The following is a 12527-nucleotide window of genomic DNA, read 5'->3' on the forward strand; positions in this document are numbered from 1 at the left end:
GACCTTTGCCGGGAGAGAGACAGGGGGAGTGTGACCCTGTTGATACTCCTGGACCTCTCAGCGGCTTTCGACACCATCGACCATGGTGTCCTTCTGGATAGGCTGGCTGGGTTGGGAGTTGGGGGCACTGTTTTACGGTGGTTCCGCTCCTTCCTGGCTGACCGTGTCCAGAGGGTGGTGCTGGGGGACAGTTGCTCTGCCCCATGGCATTCATGTCATGGGGTTCCTCAGGGCTCGATACTGTCCCCCATGCTGTTTAACATCTACATGAAACCGCTGGGAGAGGTCATCAGGAGGTTTGGGGTGAGGAGTCAGCAATATGCTGACGACACTCAGCTCTACCTCTCGTTTTCCACCAATCCAGGTGAGGCAGTTTCTGTCCTGAACTCGTGTCTGGACCTGATAATGGACTGGATGAGGGTCAATAAATTGAAACTCAATCCAGACAAGACGGAAGTGCTGTTAGTGGGTGCTTCGCCAGACAGGCTGGAGGGCCATCTCCCTGCCCTGAATGGGGTTACACTCCCCCTAAGGGACAGGGTCTGCAGCTTGGGGGTGCTTCTGGACCCCAGTCTAACACTAGAAGCCCAGGTGGACTCGGTGGACAGGGGCGCCTTCCTTCAGCTGCGGAAACTATACCAGCTACGGCCCTACCTGGACGAGCGGAGTCTCATGACAGTTACACATGCACTGGTAACATCCCGTATAGATTACTGCAATGCGCTTTACGTGGGGCTGCCTTTGAAGACGGTCCGGCGACTGCAACTGGTTCAGAATCGAGCGGCGCGGCTGGTGAGTGGTGTGGCCGCCAGGGAACATATCAAGCCGATTCTGTACAAGTTACATTGGCTACCAGTTGCTGCCCGGGCCCAATTCAAAGTGCTTGTTTTGACATATAAAGCCCTAAACGGCTTGGGCCCTGGATACCTGAAGGACCGCCTCCTTCCATATGAGCCTACCCGGCAGTTAAAATCTAGCCAGGGGGCCCTTTTGAAAGAGCCATCCCTCAAGGAGCTAAGAGGGATGGCTTGCAGACAAAGGGCCTTCTCAGCAGCTGCCCCCAGACTATGGAATGCCCTCCCGACTGAGATTCGTCTGGCGCCGACACTGATGACATTTCGGTGCCAGGTCAAAACCTTCCTGTTCCAGAAGGCTTTTAACTGAAATAATGTTAACTGTGGGTCTGATGGCAATTTTATATATATTTTAATTGTATTTTAATTGTACATATCTTTATTGTATTTTAAATGCTGTAAGCCGCCCAGAGACCTTTGGGTAGTGTGGGCGGCATATAAATTAAATAAATAAATAAATAAATAAATAAATAAATAAATAAATAAATAAATAAATAAATAAATAAATAAATAAATAAATAAATAAATAAATGGGCATGTCTGAGGAATCTGATATAGAGCAAGATGGTGAAACAGTATGTTATCTCCAGTTGTAGACACTCTGTGGCAGTACCTGCCCATATTCTTGTTGGGTCACCACAAGGACAAAGTAGAATTGTGAAAAACAATGGTGTTGTACCAGCGTAACCCATCTTCGTAATCCGTCACAAAATATTGTTTGTATGTGTATTTGTGTAGATTCTGGGATTGCCTTTGTGCCCAAAAAATAAAATCTATGTCATTAAGAATAACATAGACATTAGCAAAGTGTTTACAAAGACATAATTACAGTCAGTCCTAATTCTTTTCTTTTCTTCCCCTACAGCTCAAGCTTGAAGATCGGTCAGTGGTGCCTCGTGATGTTGTCCGGCGTATGGGCTCGCGTGTGAGTGCTGCTGTTTTTATATGTAGGAGTAAGAAACCAGTGCTCATGTTTCAGTAGCAGTAAATTTTCTTTGGGATGAATCTGCAATCTAGAAAGTCGTTGATTTTATATGTAATCTTATTATATTGTGAAATATGTTTCCCATGTTTCGATAATTTGTAGCACAGAACTAATGTAGTATCTTAACAGACTTGTGCAAAAACTACAGTTCATAGGAGCCACATTAAAATGCGTGTTGAATCAGCATTGGAGGCCCATTGGTCTGCAAATGATCCTTTGGCTCGGTGTTGATTTCTACAGAGAGCAGATTGCACTTCTGTTTAGTTTTGGTGGGAGCAAAGGAGAATAGCTGTGAGAAAACTGAAGTGGATATAATTATACCATTGCGGCTTATGTCTGAGCAGTAGACTGATTCAGGATTCAGTAAGCACTTTTCCCCATAGCAACATGGAAGCATGACATCCTGAGTTTGTGAAGGTGGGCGGGTGAGGGTCAAAATCAGCATCTGGAATAGTCCCAAGCAGAACTAAATGGGGAGGAGGGAGTGATTAACAGACATCATGCATGTGACAGCCAAGGTTCAGTTACACATTTAGTTTGCCTTGGATGAGCAGTGCCAAAATTGATTCGTATTCATATCTTGTTTAATTGAGAATCATGGTGTAGCATTCAGTCCCCCATCCACAAGGTTTTTGTGTGTGGTTGAAGAAGCGCTTTTAAACATACTAAATATCAGTACTGTTGTATGCAATAAAAATGGTCTTATTATTTTAACATTTTAATATGTTTTAAAATGTTACTTATATTCCATATACATCGATAATTTTAAATTGTTCAACACTCCGATACAAATAGAGATCAGTACTGCTTTGTCCTCTTGACTCAGTTCAACACTTGTAATGTTAAACATTTCTACTTCTACCACCTAATAATATTTTAAACAATAATGCATCTTTTCTGATTAAGATTTGAAAGGTCGGAAATGTGTAGTGGACATGCTTGGGTAATTTCCAAGTAGCCTTTATCAGTTGACATAGAAGAAATAGAAGTGGAACTGTCTTCAGAGTTACTGGGAAATGTTGATTGAACACCACCACCACATATCTGAAAATTAGAAATCAATTGTTATGCTGCAGTTAACATCTTAATGTGCATTTGTCAATTTTTTTGTAACCATAAAATACTCTGTGCAAGGAATGACTAATAGATTGCCTTTTTATGTTATATCTGTTAGGCCCTATTCATAGAAGACAATTATATAGCATTGGGGGTGGGCAGCAGGGGGGGCAAAATTCTACAAAATGTGAATTCTATTTAAGAAACATGAGCATGACTTGATTCATATTTAAAACAGGGCAAGACACTAAAAACAGAATGAAACAAAAAATCAAGTACAGTGTATTGCAAGATACCTTGAACCCTTTAAACCACTGCACATCAGTGAACTTCTGTTGTGAGCGTGCCCATTCCCAGAAATCACAGGGAATTTGGCTTCCCACTGCACACAAATGTCATGTCCAAAGACTTGAGATTCAAAGATGACGTGGCAGAGGCAACATAGTACGTGAATTTCCAGGGGGATGACCACGTTATATTGTTGGCAAAGAAGAGAGCAAGGAGTCTTGTGGCATCTTAAAGACTATCAAGCTTTGTTTGTCATTAGCTTTCATGGATAGCCTCTGAAGAAGTGGACTACAATACATGAAAGCTTATGACAAATAAAACTTGTTATTTGCCACAAGACTCCTGGGATGAATAAAAGTTGCTGGTCTCCTTTGTGGAAGTCTGCCCACAGTGCAACCTAAAGAGACATAGCACTGAAAGTTAACTCTTCAGTCAGTTTGGTGAAAAAAGCATTGTTGCATGGGTGGTGAACATAGCTTCACTGGATCAGACCAAGCTCTATCTAGTTCAGCAATCTGTTCTAACTGTGCTTAACCCATTGCCTCTGTGAAGCTCTTCAGCACTTCTCATTTGACTTCCCCAGCTACTCATATCCAGATCAGTATTTCTCCTACAGTGGAAGTGATATGTAGTTGTCGTGACTAGAAGTCATTGGTAGACAAATTACTCTCCATGAGATAAATCATTTATTACATAGTGTCAGCCCTCCCAAGCATGCAGTTTTTAAATTAATGGATTCTTGTATATGGGACCACTACAGAAGCAAGTCGCCAAGTAAAGACATGTTGCGACAGTTGCTAGTTGACTAAAAGTTAGTGATTCATCAAGGTTTGCACCAGCTTCTTCAAATAGTTAAACAGTTCGTAGGCAGAGCCAGCAACACTGAATGACTCATATTTCATTTTGTTGTCTTCCTTAAATATTGGATCCGTTTTTTGTTTTTTGGTGTGTGTTTTTTTTTTTTTTGGCAAATTGAGGGTGAAACTTTCTTAATTGTTATATTCTATTGTTGCATAGCATGAGAATGTGCTACCATTTTAAAACATTTTGTTTACTCTTCTAGGACAGCCAATGTGGGACAGTCATAGATGTAAATATAGAGTGTGCAGTAAAACTGGTGGGGACGAACTGTATCCTTTATCCTGTTAACAGTAAAGATCTTCAAAATATTTGGGTAAGAGTGCTTTAAACTGTTTGTACTCATACAACAGGAAGATCTGCAAATTAACAGATTTGAATACTATAAATTAACAGATTTGAATACTATATCAAAACAGATTATGTTGCATCTCCTACTGTGAGAGGTTTCATTTAACAAGGTTGCACTGTGAGAGGTTTCATTTAACAAGGTTGCCTCAAAACCCTTCATCTTGGCAAAAAAGGATTTCAGTAGGTGGATTCCTACCATCAGCATGCCTGCACATTAAGATAATCTTCAGACACCTCATTGTAGGTTCCCCTGCTTTCGGGTTTGGGTTAACTGAAAAGGAGATTCTTGCTTGTGAAAGATGTTCTTTCTCTTTGGCCAATCTAATTTCCTTTACTTTTTCTTTAGAGTACCAGAAATACCCTTTTATTTTTCAAGGCTTCTAATTTGCTCAGTTCCCTGCTCTGATTTTAATCTGTTAATTGTTTTAAATGGTTATAAGTTATCTCCATAAGAGGTTATCCTGGAGTTGTTAACATCAGAAGATGGCATATTACTCCTTGAAATAAATAATATAAGAGTTGCATACCACCACACATTCTTTCTTGAATGTGCAGCTAGTTTCTGTCAATCTGAGCAAGGGCTTGGTCTGTAACAAATACGATGAGCAGTTCTTGCATAGTGATGAGCTAGAATGTTCACTTGATCAAGGCAATCCCATGGCAACGATGTGGTCCTGTATTGCAATACAGCTAATATACTGTGTTAGCAAAACATTTTAAAGAAGAAAGTACAACAACAATGCACAGAAACAGACTGCCACTAATTTCCAAGTGCTTTGTTGGAGGTGTTGCTGTCCTTGTTGCTGTTAATGATGATAATTATTTTTAAATTATATTTGCTGAATTGGACAGTAAGCCTATATACTTATATGGATGTTGCTTGATCTGAAGCCTTCGCTAAAATTGTGCAAAATATCGCAGCTCCATCTTACTCTGTGTGGCAACCCCAGACCTACTGGAGTATCCCACCCTGTAATTATGCTGCCACCAACCATTCCCTATAAGGAGTCACACAGACCAGGAATGGATTTTAATAAACAAAAGAACAAGGTTTATTGAAACAACAAACAGGGTAAATAAAAGGATCAGGTAAATAGGAAACTGGAACGTGGCATAACCCCAATCACACACATACAACAGCTTGGTTCCCACGGAACACTTTAAGGTAACGCACAGACCCTGAACCTATCAGTTCTGGCTACCTATATAGAAACCTGAACCTATCAGGTATGTACTAACTGACAAACAGTTGTACCCAGTCTGACACACAGACTCCCACTCCTAACTCTCCATACAAGCTCCAAATATATATACAGTACAGCTCCTCCCCCCTGATGTCCCGCCTTCCACTCCCCATAGGATGGAACTTTCCCTCCAAACCCATGACAGACAGGTACCATCAGTGCTGTATGTGACACTCTGTTCTTGCAAGGATGAAAGATACTGTACAGTGATTTAGACATACTTACCAAAATACGTCATGATGACTATGAGAATGCTCCAGAATTCAGCCAGTATATTGGATATTTAGCTGTGACATTTGTCAGAGAGCATAACCGCAGATGCATTTCTGCATTTTCAGATCTTGTGACATAAAGATGGGAACTTGTTTTGATTTATCTGGAGGATGTTGTTATGCATCAAGTCAGTTCCAACTCATTATGAACTTATGAATTAGTGATCTCCAGTGAGTCCTGTCTTCTACAGACTTGCTCATCTCTTTCAAACTCAAGGCTGTGTTTTTCTTTCTTGAGTCAATCCATCTCTTAGATGGGCTTCCTGTTTTCTTGTTGCCTTCAATTTTACCAATATTATTGATTTTTACAATGAGTCTTGTCTTCTCATGATGTGCCCAAGTACAATAGCCTCAGTTCTTTTTTCTTCTAGGGAGAGTTTAGGATTAAGTCCTGGAGAATTTTAAAAATTCTTAATTTAATTTGCATGTTAGTCCTGAATTGCCATTCATTGTGTTTTCATTTCATTAGTTTTAGACTGAAAAACGTTTACACTGGTTGTGAGGAAATGAACCAAACAGCCATCCTAACTTTCCTCTTTCCGTTCAGCCATTCATGTACGGTGACTGCATAGCCTATGACTGGTGGCTAGGAAAAGTGTATGATCTGAAGAATCAAATAATTCTGAAGCTCTCCAATGGTGCCAGGTATTTATGTTCTTACTGTTACAAAATATTAAATTATGCAGATAAACAGATAAACACTGGAGCACAGAAGACAACTGGAACTTCACTGTTATTTGCTAATAAGATGCCTAACTGAGTGATGGTATAATTGAGTGATGGTATAATTGCCTCCTTGATATAATCCTAACTTCATTGTTTGAACACTTCCAGCCGTCCAAAAATCTATGCTGCCAGCTTGTAGCCTCCATTTTCATAGACTTCTTATTGTACTGGAGGATGTACCAGAGTTTTATAGCACATATGGGGAAATTTCATAGAAACAACCAGTTGAATGGCAGGTTGATTTTCTGTCTAGCCTTTTGTTCTCATGTTTGCTCTATGTGAGCTAGTGCATCTTGGGCTTCTGCATGTTTGGAACACCAAACACTGTAAATACTGTAGTTCTGTGAACGTAATAGAGAATCCATGATGGGCAGTTCTTTAAAATAAGCTGATGCTGATCTGATACACTGACTGCAGTTTGTGCCTTTGACTCTGGTATCATCCTACAATATGAACCAGCACAGCAGATGCAGGTTAAGTGTGTATTAATCCAAATTGTCCTTTGGAAAACTGTACTGACTTTTGCCAAGCCTGTTTTATTAATGATTTCGCTTTTGTCTTAGATGTTCAATGAACACAGAAGATGCAGCAAAACTCTATGATGTCTGCCCACATGTCAGTGACTCAGTAAGTTGAAGGTTCTCTGTTTGGAGAAATAGATTTATTTCTATGTGGCTAACAGACACTATCCAGGAGTGAAGATTCTTAAGAACACAAGAAGCCCCATGCTGAATCAGTCCATCTAGTTCAGCATTGTGTTCACACAATGGCTAATTTGTTACTTTTGAGAAGCCCACTAGCAGGGCATGAGTCCTGCCTCCCAGGCCTCAGCAACTGGTACACACACTGCCTCTGTTATGCGAAGTAACAGAGCCAGCCTGACCGCTCCCCACTGTTTTGTGTGATGGGGAGCAGGGTTTGCTGTTGCCAAAATGTCGGTAGTTTAATAAAGCACTTTTCCCATGACAGTTGATGTCATCCATTCCTATAGGGAGAGGTACATGTTTTGCACTTAGGATGTTAGTGCTGGAAATAGTGCTCCTGTCCAACTATTTCTAAGTTCAGTCTCCTTTGTTCTGTTTGGTTTGACAGCTGCCACTGGCAGGTTTTAATCCTGTCGCAATGGTTTTCACAAGCTTGTGGTTTTTTTCCTTGTTAAAAAGTGCATAGCTGCTGTTCACATTCATAGGGAAAGCAAAGCACTTCACTGAACTCCTGTGGGTACAATAAAACCTTTTTTCCCTCATTGCAACACTGGGTATCAAAAGATTTCACAACTGCTTTCAAACATAGTTCAGATGTGAGTCAAATCCCTTCCCGCTTTGCCTTGTCTGTGTTTTGAAAGTTATTGCTTTATAACTTTGTAGATGAACTCAGAAAAATGCACTCTCTCACTAAAGTACCTAGAAGTAAGTAAGTTTGTTTGTTTGTTTGTTTGTTTGTTTGTTTGTTTATTTATTTATTTATTTATTTATTTATTTATTTATTTATTTATTTATTTATTTATACCCCGCCTTTCTAGTCATTTCGACCACTCTAGGCGGCTTACAACATAAGGATAAGTTACTGAGCATGAATCAATACATTTTCTTTCTACTGTTACAGCAATTCTTCTTTGCTGTATGATATTGAAAAATTCAAATGAGATTAGAAACTCTTTCTTAATATCACTGAATATTTGTCCACCAAGTATAATTCCACATACTTGGTGTTTCCATAGCAGATTGACCAAAGCAGAGAGAAGTACTTTGGAAGCAGGGAGACTGCCCACAGGAGCTTGTACCCTCCTAAGTCTTTCCCTAATGATGAAAATAAGAGAGAAATACAGGAGTCCTGTTCCACAGAAACAAGACATGGACTTGGAAATAGCCAGAGCTGACTTGCATGTCGTCTTGTATTACTTTTTTCCTCCAGGGTCTCTTCTTTGATGACTCATATGGCTTTTATCCTGGCCAAGTTCTCATTGGTCCTTCAAAAGTCTTCTCAAATGTGCAGTGGCTTTCGGGAGTGAAGCCTGTTCTCAGCACGAAGAGCAAGTTCAGAGTGGTGGTAGAAGAGGTATGTCTCAGTGAGCTGTGGCAGTATTGTAAGAACACTGTCTCAGCTGACCTTCTCCACAAAACGAGCTAGTTGTGTTATGTCCTTTGATCCAGGTGGTTTGGCCTTGTTACTGAAATAGAAATCTGGAAGTGATTGAACTGAAACTGAGCACACAACCTATTTGGTGGATCCTTTCAATTAAATTAGAAATAGTCCCATTTCTGCTTCTGCTTCTTGCAAAGCCTTGCTTTAAGAGAAAGTCTGTAGCAGGAAAGTTACCTGCATTTCAGATTTCACAACAGTATTTCAACGAAGTGGATCTCAGTAAATGGTGACCTTTGCCAGCTATATAGGAATCGTCTATTTTTGTTTTCTGTGAATTGTTTCAACAAGGCAAGCCACCATTTACATCATAACCACTTTGATCTGATATACACTGTAGTAATCCACACATACAAGTTTAAATTACATCATGGATTCCAGCATTGACAGGGAGAGTGGAAGGTAGCCAATTACTTCTTGTTGTTAAATTACTAGAATTCAGAAATGTTTGCCAGTGTGTTGCAGTATCTTCCAGTCATCTACAAATAGATCCCGATATGCCTTGTGCTCAACACTGTAAAGGCCAGAGTTAGAAGAGAGAAATAAAAAGTATTTGGTGTGTGACATCAACAGCATAACACAGAATCCTTCCTGTGAGAAGTTGGCATTCTCAGAGAGCCAGTCATATTTGACTGCCAAGTTTCCTCCGTCTGGTCAAGGTTTCACTGCAGGAAATTGCAATCCCTCTCCTCCCCAAATTACCTTCTCCCATTTGTTTGTTTGTTTGTTTGGTCCTGATCATCTCCATGAAGGCTATTGACAACCTGGAATTTGTCTGATGGGGAGAGGGGGAAGCAGGATGGTAAAGGGAATCAAGCCATATGAAGAAGTACAAGGGACTTTTTGTTTGTTTAAAGTGGAGAGAAGCAGTATGGAAGTTTTCAAGTACTGGAAAGGCTGTCATGTGGAAGACTGATCAAGCTTTCTGTAGCTGCAAAGAGTGGAACCCAGAGTAATGGATTCCAATTTCAAAATAGGAGATTTTGTCTAAATATTAGGAAGAACCTTTTGACAATAAGAACTGTTCCACAATAGAACGGACTTGCTTTGTAGGGTGATGGACTGTATTTCATTGGAAGATTTTAAACAGATGCTGGGTTGCCATTTGCCAGTGATTGATTTAAGGTCTAGCTACCAAGTGGCATGATTGTGTTATCTACCCAAGGCATGTTGTATACCACAAAATGGCCAAATCATTGACAGGAACATCAGCCATACATACCAGTAGGAAAATTCCCCAGGATTCTCTGAAATCCAACAAAATTTGATTTCCTCCAAGGCAGATCCCTATCCTTTCTGGGGGAAAAAAGTCTACTGAAAGTCTAAACTCCATCACAATATACTTAAAATGACTGTATTTGAAGCGCTCAACATTCAGATCACCATCCTTGGGAGAAAACACCATTCATAGTATGCCTTGACAATGTGTTGGGCCTTTTACTAATTACCATTTGTCATGGAAGCCATGAAGTTTTGAGCCGTCCTAAATCTAACAGGCTCAGCATGTACGCTGAACATTGAAAAAGGGGTTGTTGTTATTGAAGAAGAACTGAAGCTTAGATCTGTTCCCAAGCTAATGTTCCTATGCAATAAAATTATATCATTTTCATTCTTTAGTCATAGGGTATGCTGTGGTTATTGGCTGCTGTTGAACACGTTGCTGGAAAATTATTATAAAAAGTGAAAAGCCTGGATTAGCGCTGGTCACAATCATCCCATATTCCTCAATACCAAATGCAAGGCCAGCTCAAGTAAGAGTAATGGGCAGAGTGGGGGGTGAGATGCAAACAATAACACTGGGGACTCAGACAGGCAGTCTAGAGGAAGAATCCTTATGAACTATAGTACTTCCTGTCTCCAGTCTTCAGTTTGCATTGGTGCTGCGCTGAGTACCCAGAAGAACACATCTTCCTGTTCCCAACCTTAAGATCATTGTTCCATGTGCGAGGTTAGCCCTCTCATCCATAATCAACCAGGAACTTTTGTAAATGCAGAAGAACTTTTTGTAAATGCAGAAGAACTTTATCTGCAACTCCCAGGCAATGTTTTAGTTCAATGAATTCAATTACAAAGTATTATCTACACAATATGTAATGTAGTGAAATGTTGTAAAGCGTTCTTTTTTCTATTTACCCTCTTTAGGTGCAAGTCGTGGAATTGAAAGTTACATGGATCACCAAAAGCTTCTGTCCTGGAGGCACAGATAGTATAAGTCCACCACCATCTTTAATTACTCAAGAAAATTTATCTAGGTAAGGCATATTTCATGTTCAACATCCTGACTATTTTTCTCTCTTCAGATAACATACTACCTGTACATTGCTATAATAAGAACAAGAATTTTCGTACTGTATTGGCGACCAGTATGCATTTTGCCAGTTGAGAAGGTAGATAATCACATTTAGCAAGATAACATATTCAGTAGCCTTTGACCAATCAAAGGGCATTGAACTAAATTTTAAGGCAAGTCTCATTCTTGCATAGCTCTGAGGCTTGCTTTTATGGTCCCAGTTTATATATTCCAGAACTAAAGTGAGAATCCTAAAATCAAAGGCAACACCTGTAGCTACCTTATCATAAAACAATTGCAGTTTGGCCCTACAGTCCTGAGATTAACAGAAAAGACTTGAAGGCAGACTTCATGACTTCCATCAGGCTTAAGCTGCCATATAGTCCTTCTCATTTCATGAATTAACTACTGAGTATCATTCTTCTAAATTTGCCTTGAGAGACAGCAGGATATCAGTGGTAGGCATTAGAAATATTGAAACAATAATTAATTAATTAATGAGAAAATTGTGGCAAGAACAGGTTGGTTCTCCAAAAATTTAGTGTTTCTCTCATCTTGTTTTTAATAGAGTAAAGCGTTTAGGATGCTTTGACCACGCTGAGCGCCAGCTTGGAGAAAGGTGTCTCTATGTATTTCCTGAGAAAGTAGAACCTGCAAAAATCACATGTGAGTGCCCAGAGAGAAACTGTGTTCTGGGCGATGGATCAGTTGCAAAAAAGGTATGTATGCTGGCATTTTATGGCCAAGAACATTTCTTCTAAGAATTTAGTTTGTTCATAATTTCAGTAGACTACTCTATCTCCCTTATTAAAAAAAAGGAGCCGCATGGTACAGTCGTTAAACTGCAGTACTGTAGCCAAAACTGCTGACAACCAGGGTTCAATCCCAGGTAGCCATCCCAAGGTTCAATCAGCCTTTCTTCTGAGGTCAATAAATTGAATACTCAGGTTCTGCGGGGGGCACAGTGTAGCCTGCATAATAACATTGTAAACCTCCCAGAGAATGCTTTAAGCCAGGAGTGTCCAACCTTTCACCTTCGCTGGGCCACATTAGAAGATGAAAATTTGGTTTGGGCCACACATACATTTGGTTTGGGCCGCATGGGGGGCGGCCCTAGCCGTCCTCCATAGCCCCGCTCCAAGCGCGCTTACTGGCAGCTGCGATCTCAGACAGCAGAGGCTGCCAGCTTCGACTCCGGAGGCTTTATGGGGCTAAGAGGGGATCCACCTATTGATGGGGATGGCGCAATGCAGTCACACAGCCCCCCTGTCCCTTCCCCTCCCACTCCTTCCTTCCTTCCCTCTCCCCCTCTACTGTTGTGACATGCTCTGGCCACATTTCGGCCCCAAGCGCCGGCAGTGTAACTTGAAACTTTGGAATTTCTTTAAAAATAAAAAATTGCACTGGACCGCATTATGAGCTGACCTGGGCCGCATGCGGCCCTCGGGCCGCGGGTTGGAC

General features: G+C 40.6%; 1 protein-coding gene across 2 annotated transcripts in view; it reads left to right on the top strand.

The window, feature by feature from the left end:
- Positions 1-12527, top strand: part of UBE2O (ubiquitin conjugating enzyme E2 O) — a 93085-nt gene that overhangs the window by 48704 nt on the left and 31854 nt on the right. For both annotated transcript variants that reach the window (XM_072990480.2, XM_072990481.2), the window contains exons 2-8: positions 1720-1779; positions 4247-4357; positions 6456-6553; positions 7198-7261; positions 8549-8692; positions 10919-11028; positions 11635-11785. In XM_072990480.2, coding sequence (XP_072846581.2) covers positions 1720-1779; positions 4247-4357; positions 6456-6553; positions 7198-7261; positions 8549-8692; positions 10919-11028; positions 11635-11785 — 738 coding nt within the window. The remainder of the gene's footprint in view (positions 1-1719; positions 1780-4246; positions 4358-6455; positions 6554-7197; positions 7262-8548; positions 8693-10918; positions 11029-11634; positions 11786-12527) is intronic.

This window comes from Pogona vitticeps, chromosome 2 (assembly GCF_051106095.1).
Source record: "Pogona vitticeps strain Pit_001003342236 chromosome 2, PviZW2.1, whole genome shotgun sequence".
In the NCBI taxonomy this organism is placed as follows: domain Eukaryota; kingdom Metazoa; phylum Chordata; class Lepidosauria; order Squamata; family Agamidae; genus Pogona; species Pogona vitticeps.